This window comes from Oenanthe melanoleuca, chromosome 1 (genome assembly GCF_029582105.1).
Source record: "Oenanthe melanoleuca isolate GR-GAL-2019-014 chromosome 1, OMel1.0, whole genome shotgun sequence".
Lineage (NCBI taxonomy): Eukaryota > Metazoa > Chordata > Aves > Passeriformes > Muscicapidae > Oenanthe > Oenanthe melanoleuca.
The window spans coordinates 83,122,426-83,140,492 of record NC_079333.1 but is presented as its reverse complement, the minus strand read 5'-3'; the positions used below and the strand labels follow the sequence as shown (position 1 = coordinate 83,140,492).

Here is an 18,067-nt window from a genome sequence, read left to right as displayed (position 1 = left end):
TCCCAAGAAAGCCCAGAAGCCTGAGCTGTATAACAAGGTGTCTTTGGGCTTTAGACTGTTTCTTTTTGTAACCTGTCTGATAACCCGATATCCAGTGATCCACAACCAGCCATTTCTGTATCCATGAATCCATGCAGAATGGATTCATCTTGCTTTGTCTTAAACTGGTGGAAAAAGACAGACACCTCTGAGATGCACTTTATCCCGTTTATTTTAGCACCAGAGAGAAGTCTTTGTCAATTGAGTGGAGAGGAAACATCAGTGGCTATCTTGGATTACCTCTATTCCTTTAGGCTGTAAGAAGGCTGGATGAGAGGTACCCCACCCTCGGCTATCTTTAGCAGCTGCAAGGTTATGAGTGGACAGGGAGTTCTCAGCTCCAAAACATAAGAACAATTTTTTACTTTGTTTTGCTCTGCTGGACCTGTTGCTTTACAGACTTGAGGCAGAATAATCATAAACACTTTAATTAGCTGTTCATACCTAAACTACTCTTCCTGGCAATGATACTTCAACAAGGAGGTCCTTGACCTCCTGCATGCATGCCTTCCCTCCCCAGCTACTAGAGTAAAAAAAAAAAAACTTTCTTTTCTTCATCAGCCAAGATCAACTCTATATGCAGGTTAGCCCTTGTTTTCACTTGCTCCCACATTTATTTAAGTGTTTTTGTTTGGGAGCCAGCAGATTAAATTATTTGGTGCTCTTCACATTATATTTAGGTTCAGTTTTGGTGCTACTCTGTCGAACATTAGTTAAGCTACCTATTTAGATGGATAAATGACAACAAGATCACATACACTGAAAATCAGAAAACAGTTGTTAACTCAATTCATGTTTCCTGAAAACAACTTCTGCATGAGAAGCCTCTCTCCTGGATGCTAACTCATGCCAAGACCATGGTACACCAGTCTTTTCCCCTCTGTAGGTGTGCCTCTGAAGCTGTTGCAGATAGACTAGCTCTCTGGAAAATGCAACCAACTCACACAGTCCCAGGAACAAGGTAATCTTGTCCTCATTACATCCATAATTTTTCCAAAGAGAAACACTGTGGTGCAGAGTCCTGAATCCTTGAAGTGATGTTCCCTAATGCTGTACCTCTTTTCATGTCTGGGAAAGAGCTGCCATCCTCAAAGAGCCATCTCATAGCTCCCATCTTTCTTCCCATTCAACTCACACACCAGCATTTTGGTTTGGGTTTTATTTGTTTTCCATTTTTTCACATAACATTTTCAAAACCTTGATAAACCATGTTGCCCTTGTGTATAATTATATAAACCAGTGTAAAGGATTTGCATTATGTAGCTCACTTGTTCAAATCTATCTGTAAAATATTTACACTGTGTAGTTCACCTGAAGACATCTACATATGAGGAAAGCTGTCAGAATATTATTATACTAGTAGTCAGAGAAGGAAGTATCACTTCATAAAAGATAAGCCATTGTTTCTTTATTTTCTCTTGCACTCAAGATGCCACTGAGTATGTAACAGCAATTCCCTAAACACCTAATTGTTATCTTACTTTCATATTTTTCTCTCCTTCTCTGGCTTTGGAGAAGGATCTGAGGTATTTAACTTTCTTATGGCACTGGTATTCCTGTATATCAAAAGCTCTGCTTCTTTTCCAGTACTTAGTGAAATCCAACCCTGCATCTACAGCCAGGTATGTGATCACACTACTCTTGGAGGATACAGATGGAAAGGAAGGGTAAATCACATTTTTAAACATTACACTTATTGACAAACCTAATGTGTTCTGTAGGTGCAGACTAGCAATTGCTTGAAAATAATGAACATTCCTGATGCTCCTAAAACATTTTTGATGTTCCCTCCAACACTGGTCAGTTCATCTATAGCTTTCTCCCTTCAAAGCACAGATATCCAAGTGGACTGACTGTTCTCCACACTTGCATCCACCTTTTTCCCATCTGCCCATAAAATATTTGTAGTCCTTATCATCTTTAATATTCTACACTTGGAAACAATTAGTCCTGTGGTGTTCTCTGGATGTCTTTGACCTAAACTACGTCAGAACTCTAATCTCTGTGCCTGAATCTTCTCAACAAACATTTAGAGTATTTAAAAGGAGCCTTTGGTTTAAATCTCATTACATATTAATGTTCTTGCTAATAGAGTGAATATTTCTTAACTCAAACCACATCCTACTCTTTAAAATCCTTCCAGACATTTATTGGGCCAAAGTCAGAGCCAACTTGAAGCAGTGGTGGAAAGGCACAAGGTCATGGTCTCTCCCAGGTGGATGTGAGCCATTCACTTCTCTAGTGTGTTACTATTCGGGTTTTTTGAGCCAAGGCTTTTCCTGATTTTTTTTTCCTATGGAGTTTGAAAATCCTCTGGGATGACTTATGTGAACAAAAAGTTTTATCCTTGATGAATGTAAGAGTTGTCAGTTATGGATCTGTACTAATCTAGGACTTACTGCAGGTTCTCTTCCCTCCTGTACAGATGAAGATAATACACATTATATATCATTCAACAATTTCTCAGCTGTCATGAGTGGTATCTCTTTGAAGAGGAAGAGAGGAAGTAACCAAGTAATTTTCATTCTGACTCTCAAAGTACAACATAGTCACTGATTATTTATTGCTCCCTTATGATTTATGTCAAGACTAGAATCCAGCTAGCTTAACCTAACAGGCAGTGTTTTGAATCCTGTGTAACCAAGTTGCATAATGCAATTTAAAGGACACAATCTGAAGCTACACCAGATTGGTCACAAAAGGGCTGGAGGCACAAAAGCATGAGACTGTTCATTATTACTTGCAATCAGTCCAATTGCTTCCAGGAATAAAACTTTTTATTAGTCAAATTACTCTCAAAATAGTTAAACATCCCTCCAATTCTTTCCTTGGCAAAGATGACAACATGTTACAGCTGCCTATGAATCTCTAGCTACAACATCTTGGTAGATAAAACAGAACTGAATTCTTCTGTGTACGGTTATCTGTTATACAGATGGAGATATCTCTGGGGGCAGGATATTCTGAGACAGTCTATTTAAGCAAAGTGTAATCCAAATGATGAACAAAACCAGTTTTTCTGTGGAGAAGTTCATAGATATACAGTTGCCATGGCAACTGCATTTGGCTCTGGAAAAGGGAAAACAAATGGCGCTTTTTAGACCGAAGTAAAATAAATTTAGTTGCACAGAAAAATTGCTTTTTCACTCTAGTTTCAAATAGTCCTTCTGTAGCAAGCTTCCTTAGTTTCCCTTTTAAGATTTTAGTGGTTTCTTTTCCTTTTTTAAAAAAAATATTACATGTACTGGAATTAAAAAGAGTGAGGACACCTCCCTTTCCCTGCCCTTCCCATATCCAGAGCAAGATTTTGTGCTCCAAAATTCTACAGATTGCAACCTCGGTGCAAAATAATAGAACCAGATTTCCTGCATCTACGCAGCATAAAAATGCAAACTTATATTATTAACTTCATCAGATCATAGAAGACTGGGAAAAGTGGGAAAGAGTTGTTATTATGAGTCTGTTGCGAATTCAGTATATTGGGACTGAAATGCTCTCTGTGTCTGATGTGAAAGATAGCCAGGGTGATTTTTTGTTCTTTTGGCAGTTGGAGAACCAAGTGGATTTTAAACCTTTGGTATTGTGTATCCTTTATCAGCTCTCCGTTTCCAGCACTTGTGCATGTATATCCCTCCCACGATCGCACATGCCAGTGCAACAGGTATCACCACAATGTACCAGGACACACCAACAGCTGGAAAAGTAAACAAATTAAATATTAGAAATATTGAAAAAAAACCCAACAAACTCCCAGGAACATAGTTCTCTAAGGTCAAGTGGGGAGAGGAGAAATGACAATAAAAAGGATGTCTGCAAGTTAACCTTCCAGCAGGGCTTGTCAGTTTTGAAAGGAAGAGGTCTATTGATTGAGCACTCTGGGAAATGTGTTCATGAAGACAAGAGGAAGGATTGGAAAACAACAGAAAGTGAGAACCTAAAGTTGAGTCTTTTGCATACACCAAACTTTCTGAACCCTGATTAGAGCAGCTGTGTGTTTTCTATCTTGGTTTGTTAAAAGCAGAGACATTCCAAGCAGGAAATCCAAGCGCCACATAGAGCAGGAATACTTAACAATTAGTCCACTCTCAAGCTGTGTGAATAGTTTTTTCCTATAGAGCAGCTTATAAATCAGTAACAATCAACCCAAGACTCAGAACTTCTTCCCAAATCCAGCTAATTTCCAACACCAGTGTCTGTCCAGACCATCCTGGATTATTCCAATGTATTTTGCCTCCTCTGTATTTATTCCTGTGTAGCTCATGGAAGACAAGGGCAGCACATGATCCAGCAAAATGAGTACAAAATCCTCATCATAGGGTGCTGGAGTGAGTCATAACTGATAACGAAGTCTGAAAGCGTTCATGTGCCTTTCTAAGACAGTGTGAGCAAGCTTTGGTGGTTCACCAACGTCATGCAAAGAAACAATTAGCATTGCTTCACATTGTTTATACAGCTGGCTCTTGGCCAATGGTTTATCACACTGCAACATTAATTGCGCTGAGTTTAGGTCTTCTCTTCCCCTGACTAGGAGCCAAAATAACAACACCCATCATAATTTACAGTTCTTGTTATTTTGGCAGCAGTCTGTGCATGAGGAAAAGGAACACTCTAATAATTTATTCTGTTACTGTCTTCTTTTTTCCCTACTTGTTGAGGAACTGGAGGAGATTTGGCCCTGCTGCAAAGAGAATTTGACAGTGGTTTCGCTTATTTCACAGAGTATCTAAATTTAGTCCAATAAACAGATATACCAGCACAGAGGGATCCTTATCCCTGCATTTGCTGTAGGTCAGTAAATTACCTACAGAAGGTACATTTTGTGAACAGGCTGTATCAAAGACTACAAGTGAAAGATGCAATCAGATTTTCCCCAGGCAGTAACTCATCCCAACACTAGCTCTTACAGTATAAAAAGATCAGATGATAATTTAGCATTGGAATAATAATAAAAAATATTTAAAAATAAGAAGTAAAAATAACTACCTTCCTGCTTGACCCTTGTTGGCAGAACTTGGTATCCATATCTGTTCTCGGCCAGACAGGTAAAGTCTGTATAAAAGTCCACTTCTTCAACAGAATCAAAAATCAGTGGTACTTCAATGAAGTTTTCCCCATTTTCTACAATTTCTCTGGAAGAATAAGAAAGTTTGAATGTTAAATATTTTAATAAGATTGTTTTTCTCTATTTGAGATGTTTATTCTAACAGCAAGAAAATGCATTGGATATTGGTTCATTTCTGAACCAGTCCCTCAGCATTCAAGGATGTCTTCCACTCAGCTGTGCCAACTACTTGAGTCTCAGTGGGCAGCAATGGAATTCCCTGGCTGCTCCTCCCAGGAGTTCTGTGCCACAGATTTCTGCAGGGAATTTGTTTTCCCAGTGGCATGTGAGCTGTTTTGTCATGCTGCCATAATAAGGACTTCAAATTGAATTGGGTATCTCACACACTGTGGGTTCTACAAGAACCTCAGCTGTCACTGTCACTGTCCTTGTGCAATTGCATGATAATACATAAAAGCAATAATGATAGTGATAGGCACAACAAAAGTCATTTTTCAAGTGCAAGTAAGAAAGTGCTACTGAATCATAAAGCCAGCAGAGACTATAGCTGCCACACATTTCATGGTTCCTGGCCACAGGTTCAATGCGTTTTCACTTATCCGTATAAACAAGGTTATACATCAATTTTCCCCACCATACTGTGGGGACTGGGAAAACACCTAAAGGCTTGGGCATACAGCTGAGTTCCTATGTTACCTCTGCCTGCAGTATGGCCAGGCTGTTATCTGTCACTGGTGGCCACAAATTGCCAAAACCATCTCACATCCATGACGGTTAAACATTCTTGTCCCTCAAAATACAGATGCCACATCCCCAGACTATATTGGAAACAGCCTCCAGCCCATGCTAAACCCTGTAAATTGCCAGAAACCATTTGGGAAGGTGTCAGCTGGTGTGTGACCAGTTTAGCAAGTAATAGCTGAGGAAATGGCATCCCAGAGACAAGGAACCTTCTAGGCTCTGTCCACCAGTAGAGGCAGAACCACCAGGCAAGAGTAATGATCTTTTTGGACACTGAGCTTCATTAAACAAGAAACGAAACAAGCTGACTTGGTCCTCAATGAAGAGATTTGAGTCAAAAAGTTTAGAACACATTTACAAAGAGGTGTGCCTGGATGAGGTGAGTTACACCCACTACAGGTAACACATCACAGGTACAGAAAGCAGGTATCTTTCCCTTTCCTAGGGGGAAAAGCCTTGAGGTATGCAGCTATGAGGCAGATGGAAAAACCTTGAGGTGTGAAGCTATGAGGCAGCTGAAAGAAAGCTCCTCAAGACTAGGAGACTCAATGAATCAGGGCAAGAGGATGTGGAACATCCTGTTTTTCCCTCCCACCAGCATTCCCTTCAGTGCTACCCTGTTCCAGAACTCAGCGGGTGTCCGTGTGAGTCAGTTTAACTTACTAATGTGGAAAAGAACAAGCTTGGGGGAAAAAACAATGTTATTTAGAAAATAAAAACAAAGAAAATTTAAAAAAAAAAAAAAATCAAACCACTATATAATTTTCTGTTGTCTCAGTGTATTCAGAGACCCTTATGAATGTCAGGGAGAGAATGTTGCCACTGCTGGCATGGGGTAAGGAGAGAGATAAGAGAAACACTGGGAAAGATCAAGTCTCCTTGCTTTCCACTACAGTCAGCCTTACAACAGCTCAGTTGCTCAGGAAAATATGATAAAGTTTGTCTCAAAGTTGGGTCATTTGCAAAATACCACATAACAAGAAACAGAGATAAAGAATTTATTTCACTGATTGAGTTGGGCTTGGGGGTTTTTTGCTTGCCTGCCCTTTGTTTTTTTTTCTCAGCTCTCACCTTTACTTCAGATCTGTCCATTTCCCATTACCTGTCATTCAGCTGCACCCCTGTAGCACTGCAGTTTAGAACAATAAGCACAAGGAAGCACTTTCAGACTTACTGTCGTTCCCCCTCTGTAACTCTGCTTTGTTTATAAACCACATCAACACTGGTGTCATTTGCCAGCCATTCCACATCAGTTTGGAAATGGCTGCTCAGCCCAACAAACACTTTGCATGGGAGAGTCATCTTAGAGCCTGTCAAAAAAAAGAAAAATTTAAAAACTATTTGCATGCATATGAAGAACTACTCTTTCTTTTGGTGAAAACCAACAACTCCAGTGGGAGATCCCACACACCTCAAAAACCACTACTTTCAAAACTGAAGTTTAATCTCAGATTGCTTTCAATCCCCTACTACTTGGCAGCAAGACCCTTGAGTGAGGCAGTCTGTTCTGCTGCTAACCAAATAATTTCCCTATTGCAACACTTAGCAACTCTTGCACTAAACACATTCCCTGGAGGCAAGGCTGTGTATATCCCTGTGGCCTTGCCCTTTCTGACCTACTTCAGCCCAAAGTGTGATTTACCCCTCTGGAGCAACTGCATTAACCAGCAGCACAGCTTCACCCAGAGATGCTGTGTGTGGGTGAGGACATTCAGCTGAAGGTGGGACTATATCTATATACCCAGAAGACAGCATGAGGCTGTAGACATTAAAAAGCAAAGAATACTCCAGCACTGACCCTCAAGTAATATAACTGAGATCAAAAATCTACAACACTTTATGTCAACAAATTATAACATTAGAGGACCTGCTCTAGTTTTTCTCCGACTAAATGTTTCCAAATATGCTGGGCCTTACCAAGAGCAGCCGATGTTGTCTTTTGGGCTGGATACACAATTATCGGGGTAATTCTCTTCTCTTGTTCTTAGCAGAAAAAGAAAACAGAGTCAGGGCTAAGACAAGACAAAATGTGAACACGGCCCCAGAACCAGAAACATGCCGCTTCACCCAACACCTGCCGTGTCCCAGGAAAGGATTTGATTGCCAAACCCTGTGGCAAGCAGAGATATTGCGGTTCCAAGCCGGAGCCGCGCTGTGGGGACGGGCAGGACCCCGATCGTGAGGGACGGCGTGAGGAATGTGCGGCACGGGCGCCCCCTGCCGGCCGCCCTGCGCACCAGCCCCCGGCCCCGCCGCCGCTCTCCCAGGCCTGTGGCTCAGCGTCTGTCCCCGTTCCGTGGCACAGAGGCCTTTCCCCCATCTGTGGCATAGCGTCTCTCCCCGCCCCGTTGCACAGCTGTCTGTCCCCGCTCTGTGGCACAGCGGCCTCTCCCCGCTCTGTGGCACAGCTGCCTCTCCCCGCCCTGAGCCACCGCCAAATGTCCGATCCCCGAGCTCCCCTGAAGCCCTGTGCGGCGACACACCCCCTCCTGCCCCCAAGACATCAATTATTCCGCTTAACAAACACCTGCAGGAGAGACCCTCGCCCTGCCAGGAGTGCAGTGGGAGCCCCATCAGGCCAGGACAGGCGCTTCCTTGGCACGGCTGAAGGGCTGAGCATGAGCTCCTCTTAAGTGTGTCATTAGCAAAGGAGAGGTTTTCTTATGTGCTGTAGTGTTTTAATATGTCCATCATTGAATCATAGAACCACAGAGTGGTTTAGGTTGGAAGGAACCTTTCCTGAAAGGTTCCTAGGACCACTTGCTCCAACCCTCCTGCCATGGGCAGGAACACTTTCCACTAAACTGGGTTGCTCAAATCCCCATCCAACCTGGCCTTGAACACTTCCAGGGAGGGCAGGGGGTAATCCACAACTTCTCTGGGCAGTCCCCACTACCCTCACAGTAAAAAACTTCCTCCTAATAGCTAATCTCAACCTTCCCTCTTTCAGTTTGAGGCCATTCCCCCTTGTCCTCTCACTTCATGCTCTTGTAAGAAGCCTCACTCCATTTTTCCTGTAAGCCCCCTTCAGACTGGTAGGCCACAATTCAGTCACACCAAAGCCTTCTCTTATCTCAGCCTTGCCCTGTATGAGAGGTGCTCCATCCCTCTGATCATCTAATACTATATTTACCAACAGTCTTCAGTTGAATTGTCCTGGTGATTTCATACGCCACACCTTCAAATGGAAATGACATCTTGCAGGTGTAATACCCCGCATCTGTTGGTAGCACAGATGTCATGATCAGAGATGCTGAATCTTTCAGAATGATGAATCTTTCATTGCTGTCTTCCAAAAGCAGAGTATCCTGGCGAAAGGACAGAAACTGGTGTTATGACTCAGATAGCTATGGTTACACCCTGTGTAACTCTCAGACAGATTGTCTCTCTGTTATTAGAAGTTCATTTATCACTGGGAAATCTGAGCAGTTCTGCTTTCCCACCAAAGCACAAGTTCTTTTAGTTCTTTTTGTATCCATCCCTAAAATACCTAACGGCACAATATGAAGTGTGAAGAACTGCTATTTTAATCTATCTATAATGTGTGTGCATAGCTCTTCCATAAAGTGCACATTTTAAGATGGAAAACATAATAGGCTCTTCCTTGAGTCATCTTAAGAGCAATCACACAAGATGTTAGTACCCAAGGAGGTTTTCACAATGTTACCGTTTTCCACACATGACCTCAAAACAGCAATATTCTAAGGCCTAAGGAGTAATATTCTAATATTTGTCTTTGAAGACAAATACTTGTAGTCATGCAAGATTTCATGTAACCATTACTTACCCTATAAACTACTAGAAATTCCTGCTCTGTATCCCTAAGGCTCTATTCACACACAGTCTGGAGACCTGCTAGGAGAAACTACATTCCTTCCTCAGGAAGGCAGGGTAGCTCTTTCTTGCATTTGTAACAAAAAAGCTTATTGAGAGGGGTAGCCTTTTGCTTAGATAAAGTGGGTTATTTTCCCACTTCTGAAGGGAGTCCTGAGCAGGAACATTTTGCTGGTATGGTACAGATCATAACCTAGGCACTGCAAGCCAGCCTGTATATTGCATTCTATGGTAAGGCTACAGCTGCACAAGGCAGAGCATGTGATCCCATTGGGAGTGTAAATAAAAGTTAAACTAAGGTATTATGCAAATGGAAGCAGAATCCCCTGCTCCCCAGTGTGAAATTGAGCAGCCAAGGATGTTGCATTTGATCTTAGAGGCAAAATCAGGCTTGCCTACTTCAAAAGCAGCAAACTGGCCGGTTAGGCAAGAGAACACTCCAAGCAGGATGTAATTCATCCAGTATTTCCAAATGGCGTCTTCCAGTTGATTAATGAAAGCTACTCCACCTGAACATGGAGGCAGTCTCCCTGGGAAGTCTACTTTATGGGATTCACTAGAGGGGCCAGAAAAAGAAGCAGGGTGCCAAAGAGAAGAGCCTGATATCAGGTGGCAAACCCTGGAGTTGGGTGTGTAATCTAGCTTTATTAACAGTTGCACTGCCTGTGAGAGCATAAAACATGTGGAACACTTCATCCTGTGCTGAGTGTGCCCCAGAGAACTTTTCTTAAAATGTGTACATCTGCCCCAAAATTCCCAGTATATTGTACCACGACTGATGAACTATGCTGAACATGATGTTCAGGAGAAACGTAAAGTGGAGATTTATGTGCCAACTTGGTATGAGGCTATGCACACAGAGGAAGTAAATGTTCTACCTTGTACCACTTGAGCTCCAGGCTTGTCCTGTTTGGTGAAAAATCCCACAAGTCAGGACAAACAATCTTTCCAGAGGTGAAAGTGAAGAGGATCTGGGGATAGGAAATCTCCCGAGCAGCTGTTTTCTCCACAACTGTGAGGTGGATGGAGACCTCGGCGCAGTAGGAGGAGTTCCTGCCGACAGAACAGAGAGAGGTGAGCCTGGAAGAGTGACCGAGGGAAACTCAAATTGCACCTTTGTTTTCTTCCTGACTCAATTTCCCTCCTTAACTGAGGCCAAGACTGAGGTCATACCAGGAGGGATGCTGAAAAATCACTGGTACTGTTCTTTTGGCACAATCTAAACATGTTGACACATCTGCTTCAGACCTTCAGTCTTTTCTTCCTGTACACCTTTGGGCTGCAGCACGATTTTACTTCATGAAGAGGGGGAACGTTAACCTGAACGGTAGCACGTGTCATGAACCCTGCCCCATTTCCTTGGAAGAGGTTTTGACTGTGAAAACCCTAATAATTAAATAAAAAGCTTAAAGCATGTATTACAATACATCTGCAGTTACTATTGTACAACCATAGACATTTCTGCGAGTAAATATAATTTTGTGTAGCAAAGAAGGTGTTCTGGCTTTGAAAGGTTCTCGTTATTCAACTTTTCTTTCTGGCCCCAAGTGACAATCACTTCCAGTCCCAAGGAAGACCACACTGGGAGATAAATGCTTAAATTCCATCCTTTGCAATCTTTTGAAGCCTGCTTCAGAGATGCCTCTACTCAGGGCGGTGCATGATTTGAAGGGGCCAGTGAAGCTGGGGGGGCAGGCTGCCACCTCGGAGAGCAGCTGCAAACAGAGTGACACAGTTGCCAGGGCACTGTGGCCATCTGTCACGTACAGGCCAGATGCTCAAATCCAAAATATTTGCTCCACAGAACACAGAAGCAGAGATCTGTGATAGTTTGCTGCTACCTTCATTTTACAGAGTTGATAAAAAGATCATAAGAGATCATAAAGAAAGGCTTCCCTGTGGGATAATTGGCAAAGGAAATGGAATTTGCTTGCACTTTATTAAACCTGTAATAATGTTAGCAATGAAGTTACCTACTTGGCTCTTGCATGTCTTTTTCAAGCAAATTTCACAGCATTTTACTAGATTTCACTAGCATTTTACTCTCAGTAACACTGCCATAGTGTTTTATATTGTCAAAGTGAAGCAGAATAGTCCAAAAAGGGGATTAAAAAGCACTCTTGAACATCTCAGGCAACTACTCTGCTCTAGAACAGTATTTGCAACCTTTTGACATTTGGGCTTCACTGTCAGTGTCTTCTCTTCTGCTCCACAACTGAAATTGCTGCTGAGATTTGGGAAAGGCCAACCCAACATGCTGAGCATGATTTCTCAACTTGTCCATCTCTTCTACTGCTGACACACATCCCTCACAAAGTGTGCTGTGCAAGCAAGGAAACCATGATCTCCACAAGCAGCTCCAGGGATACTGGAGATATGTTCTCCAGTATAAACCCCAGAGCTGAGTGCCAGAGGTATACTGAGAGGCTGGCTGCCTGCAGGAGATGGCAGGGGACAGGGACCTGGAACATCTTCAGAAGTTCAGACTCTAAGGATGATGGGATTTTTTGCCTTCCTCAGTCCTCAACAAATCCAGACCTTGGCACCTCTTTTGACATGGTACAGTGCACTGTCAGATTGAAAACACTCCGAAAAAAAAAATTATCAATAGGGCTGAAAAGAGCCATGGCTAAAGTCTCAACTCACTGCAACATCACTTGTCTGGTACCAGTCTAGTAAATACACACTGTGTCTCATGAAAAGTCTTCCAGCAAAACCAACTCAATCAAATTTTGGTTTAAAACATGACTCAGAAGAAAAGTGAAGACCAGGTATATGAATGAGGGAAGAGGAAAGCCACTGCAGAGCCACAATGCCTTATATATGCTTCATAAGGCAATCTGAGGTGCAACACGGGTATTTGTGCTCAGCAAACCTGCTGCCTGCAGCATGCCCCACCTGCCATAGCACTGACTGGCTCACAGGTAACTAGAAAAAACTCTATACACTGTTCTACTATGAGATTGTAGCCAAAGTGGCAATCCTGTGCCACAATTCATCCAGATTTCCAAGGGTCCTGACTTCCCACATTTTTTTCTCTCTAATATGGTCAGCAAGGAAATTATCTTATCCAGAAATGCTCTGAATACAACTGGAGCTTAAAATCAAATGCATTTTGACATAGTCATTTTGTTAGTGAACTAGATTTTCTTTTAAATACCCACCTTTTTGTGCAGATATATACTCCTGAGTCTTCTAGCATCACTGGTAAAAACCAGAGAGCATTTCCTTTCGCCCAGATTCTTGAATCTTCATCTCTTCCTGATATCATGGTGTTTGAACCATTTTTATACCATGTGATATTATGGGTCAAGGCAGAGAAATCCAAATGTTTGTATCTGGGGGAAGGGCATTTCAGAACCACAGGTTCTCCATGCAGTTCATAGTAGTGTTTGTAAAACACTGTGTGATCTGGGCAGTTTTCTATATAAATCAGAGATATTTTTACATTACTGTCAGACAGGGATATTAAAAATAACGGTGGGGGAAAGAGAAGGAAAAAAGACAAATATACACTTACCTGTATTTTTGACTTGCTGGAGTCTGAAAGCAGAGGCACCTACTGTGCATGTCACCAGGACAAAGAAGAGCTCATGCATTTTTTCCACAGGAAATCAGAAGGAGAGGGTGGAAGGAAAGTGTTTTGAAATCTATAAGGAAGTTTATTACAAGACAGATTATATAATCAAAATACTCAACAATGTCTAAAGAATTAACTGTTACTTTTCTCACTCCAAACCTGGGGAGCTTTGGTCCATCCTCAGTGAGCAGAAAGGTGTCTCCATCCCTAGTTTATAGGGGCTGAACTGTGGAACCAGAACATCTGGCTTGACGCACACATATCACTTCTGGCCTTTCCCCCCTCACTCCAGAAGATGAAAACAGTGGACCACAAGATGCTGCTGTCCCACAGCTTTTCAGAGCAACAGTTATGGGTGGAAAAATTTAGCTCTGCTTATTTTGCAATAAGATGTGACTGAGGCACAGGCCAGCTACTTCAAGTGAGCTGTAGTGTAGTAGCTTGTGTGAACACAGGAGCAAAGTAGGCCAGCTAGTGTGAAAACTTCCTGCTACATCAGAGCCAAGATTTCTTGTCTCCAGCAAATGTTTCTGTTGGGACAAAAAACATTGACTCTCATGGAACGTATACCTGTCTTGCTGGTGGTGCACAAGTAAGTTTTCAGCATGGACACTATTACCATCTGTTCTAAAAAAAAAAAAAAAAAAAAGGTAAGGAAAACCCTGAACAACCTGTCCTGAAAATCAGACAGGGTGGCTATTAAGAGAAAACAAAATTCTCCTCTGCCAGTCATTCATTGAGTGTCATGTGTATGGGCCTGGCATGGGCTTGCCAGCATCTGTGTACATCACTGTATGCTTTTGCTCTGCCACAAGGCCTCAGCTCCTGCTACTCAGTTGATTGATTATGCTTTACCTTGGTGTGCCATGGGCAAAAATATATAAAACATGTTGGATAGAGGCACTAGTTTATGCTCTATGTAAGGAATTTATTAGAAATACAGTACACATATCCACATGATACATTACACTATTTCCATTTTATATACACAAATGGAAATTGCATGCATTTAACACTACCTTAAAGCAACATTAAATGAATATTAAATGACTGTACAACTACTTCAAATAAAAAAAAAAAAAAAAAATTCTACCAATATAAGAAAACCATATTCATAGGTGTACACCTTTGCTCATACTTCCATCATGGTTTTAATCCAAATTTCTCCCTGTTCTAGTAACTATACTTACCTGACCTTACCTGATAGTTTGACTACAATGAACTATTTCCAGCTTATTGTCATCTCTACAACACCACAAAACCAACCTCTTGCTCAATAATACTGTTTCATAACCATGGGTCATCTCCCCTACTGTCAGGTCTGCGTGGGTTTCCAGGGAATCAGTATGGAGCTCTAGCCTCTCTCAGCTACACCTGAACCCGGTGCTAGAGGCATTAACAAGCCCCATGGTTCACATTGATACCCTGTAACAGGTGAGTTTCTCTCTCTTCAGATCCTTTGCCTGACAAAAATACTTGGTTATTCTGTTCATAGCTTTCTGGTCCCTTGGTTTAGTAACTAACAACCTCCATAAGCTCTACACCATTTGAGGGTTTAGGGAAGGTTTTCATTCCCAAATTTCAGTCAGATTCACTTACCTGTGTTTCTGTAGTCTTTCAGATATGTCTCACAGAAAGAAGCTATCAGACTGAAAATTCCTAGTGAGGACCTTATATAGGGCTGAGCTCTACACAGAGCGGAAATTTGTCTGTCATTGCCCAATCAGACTTGTGTCAAAACCAAGTAACATTTTAGACCCAACTTTCTTTCCTTCCGTAGAGTGAGGATAAGAGAAACAGAGGCACAGACAGAGAGAAAATATGTGTTTGGATTTCCCAAAAAAAGGGGAAATGACTGCTAAATATATGACTAATTTTCCTCTTTTCTGACGAATGGTAGCTTGCATACACTCATGTCTTCACATGACTATTTCACACGCTACCTCAAGTAAAAAAATTCATGGGTAACAAAAGGTGCGCTGCAGCATAGTCAGCAGCTAAGTAATTGCACAGCAGCTAAATAATTGCTATCTTCATATTTTTTGGTTTAGTAAGTTCTTCATGGACAACATAAATCTTCAGTGATTTTCCAGATCACTGGTGAATCACAAATGTGCTGATTCCCCTTTCATCTCAAAACATCCCTTTAGTGTGACAGCCTGCATTAAGGCTCTCTTGCAAAGAGGTATAAAGAAGTAACAGCTGGAAGCAAATTATGGTTTCCAGGTTCATGAGAAGTAAGAAAAGAATTATGGATTGTAGAAATTTTGGCCTTTTAGAAAAGGGCAATCAAGTGAGGGACTGGAATTCCTGGATAGACTAATATCCTCAAATACATCTAACAAGGATCAACACTTTTCAAAAGTTTTCTTTAGAAGAGTTCTGCCCTGGCTGCCTTTTTATCCAGAAAATATCTTGATCACATGCAGCAGTATGAGGACCTCAAGTTTCTGTTGTTTATGTGGAGGTGCAAAAGTCTGGTTTAGAATAACTCAGGAAGAAATGAAAGACAGAACAAGAATTTTATTCTTTTTTAGTAGATGTCTGCTGAGAAGGCCATGTCTTTTTGCGGTTAGATATCACTGAGTATTTATAAACAGAAATATGCAAGTCTAGCAGCTATATATATAGAGAAACTCTCTTAGGGAAGCTGGTGTCATTCTGTGGTTTCACTCTGCTGATGATTCATTTATACAGCTCGAGATGCTGGAGCATAGCTGTGAAATTCCTAACTTGAAGACCAGACTATTCCCCATATGTCTCACTCATTGCTCATCTCACTAGATAGATATTTCCCACACCAGGGCTACATGCAGTGCCTTGCCACAGTTGGGTGGATTTTTCTCTCCTTGGATATGCCAATAAAATAATCAAAATATCAAGAAATATTCAGTTCTGGAAGTTCCTTGCAACAGAAACTTTCAAAAGGCCTCCACAAGCAAGGTGTGTCTGTTCATTATCCCTAGTCAATGGAAGGGGAAATGGAAATTCAGGCATCATGGAATGGTGATTACACCATTCCTACACGGGGTCGTTAATGTGCCAGCTTCTTATAGCAGCTCCCAGGTTTTGCTGTCTCTCCTGGAGGAACTTACCCTGTTATAGTGGCTCTGTGGTTGATAATGTTTGGCATCCAAGAACTGCAATCCTTTGGACTTTGTTATTTATTCTGTTATCCAGTTTGGCTAAGAGAACTTCATGCAATTAAAAACCGAAGAAAATTTCTCTGTTTCTCATAAGAATAAGGTGACAAGGCATTAAGAAATATTGAACGTTGAAAGCTGACTGGCAAGCAGATGCAAAGTAAACCACAGCTATTGCACCAACACATGTTCTTGGGCTTATTGATAGGAGCAAACCTGGTTTTAATAATTTATAATACCCCTGTGCACAGTTCCAAGTTGGGGTCTGGAGGAGCACAGAAAAGGGAAGGAAAGAAAAGGAGCTCTCCAACTCTGAGAATCACCAAATTACTGGGACAGAAAAAGAAAGACTAAACAGAGGGATTAGCACAATGCACAACAGACTCCAAGAATATAGGAATTTGCATGCTTAGCCAGAGGAAAAAGTGCTGACATACCCCAGTTGTATATGACTAAGTGTGAGAAATAGAAGGTGATGTGCCAAGGGATCCATTTTGTCATGAGGGAGTGCTAGTTTGGCCAGAGCAGCCATGGCTGGGTTACAGATTGTCTCACCACTACAGGTTCCAGGGATTTCCAAAGACCCTTTCATTGCAATACATAGCAGACAGACTTGGAAAACAATTATATTCTCAAGAGCTGGAAGGGTCAGGGAGGCGGAGACCCTCAGTATAGAAATCAACAGAGTACAAGGGACAAAGTAACATCTAGAGAGGCCCAGAGTTTCTGTGCACAGCCATAGACTAGTGAAATAAACAAATTATTTCTGAAAAAGTGGGGTTTGCTCGATTTTATTTAAAGTAAAAACCATCCTTGGGCACAGCCTACTTGATTTATGGTGCTATGTGGAAAAGCAGTGATGGAGTGTTGTTGCAAAGCTGAGTTTGTTGAAAGCAGTAAAGTGATATTGCTCTCCCTATAAATTGAACTGAAGAGGATAATCCAAACTACTAAATAGTGACAGTCTAAACATCAATGCATCCTAGTGTACCTCTCCAATGAAAAAAAAAAAAAAAAGTAAAAAAAATTTCTTACTGCTCTTCCTTCTCTTATAGATAAAATGGTGCATAAATATACCGAATTTTGATCAGGGATTTGTTTAGGGTTGGGCATCAGAGAGTAAAAGAGCCTAGGGCTCCAGGGATGCTTGGGATGGAAAAGGCATGCTGAGAGGACCATAGCATGGCCCCAGCATTGCTGCCCCTATGTCTTTCTAACCTAGGCCATCCACAGAACCATTCGCTTTGGAAAAACCTCCAAGATTACCAACCATTAACACAGCACCACCATGTTCATCATAAACAACATCCCCAAGTGCCACATGTCATTTAAACACTTCCAGGGCTGGTGATTTCACCACTTCCAAAGCATGTCTATCCTTTCAATGAAGAAATTTTTCCTAGTATCTAATCTAAACCTTCCCTGCTACAACCTGAGGTAATTCCTCTCATGCTGTCACTTGTTACCTGGGAGAAGAGACCAACCCTCAACTTGCTACAACCACACTGAGGTTCCTGCTTCTTTCCCAAGCGACCAGCCATCCCCCTGCTCGGATGGAGCAAGCACACAGCACCCACCATGCCTTAGTGCAGGGCTCCAGGCAAGGCTGCAGCCCCCCCACAGTCATTCCCCAAGGCAGGGATGGGAGGCAGGGCTGGCTGGGAGCCA

The 18,067-nt window shown here is 41.9% G+C and overlaps 1 protein-coding gene across 1 annotated transcript; it reads right to left on the bottom strand.

The window, feature by feature from the left end:
• Positions 1-1,134: 1,134 nt before the first annotated feature.
• On the bottom strand, positions 1,135-15,161 carry IL1R2 (interleukin 1 receptor type 2). Its single transcript, XM_056487389.1, has 9 exons — positions 14,856-15,161; positions 13,197-13,326; positions 12,841-13,099; positions 10,555-10,729; positions 8,976-9,150; positions 7,760-7,825; positions 7,017-7,152; positions 5,023-5,168; positions 1,135-3,733 (listed from the first exon to the last, which is right to left on the bottom strand). The coding sequence occupies exons 2-9, from the start codon at positions 13,273-13,275 to the stop codon at positions 3,606-3,608; spliced, it is 1,164 nt and encodes a 387-aa protein (XP_056343364.1). The 5' UTR covers positions 13,276-13,326; positions 14,856-15,161; the 3' UTR covers positions 1,135-3,605.
• Positions 15,162-18,067: the final 2,906 nt, after the last annotated feature.

Coding starts and splice junctions, on each gene's coding strand:
- IL1R2 (XM_056487389.1), bottom strand. CDS start 13,275: ATGCATGAGCTCTTCTTTGTCCTGGTGACATGCACAGTAGGTGCCTCT. Junction 9,151..10,554: donor TGGAGCTCAAGTGGTACAAG/GTAGAACATTTA, acceptor TCCTTTCGCCAG/GATACTCTGCTTTTGGAAGA. Junction 3,734..5,022: donor AACAAGGGTCAAGCAGGAAG/GTAGTTATTTTT, acceptor TTACTTTTCCAG/CTGTTGGTGTGTCCTGGTAC.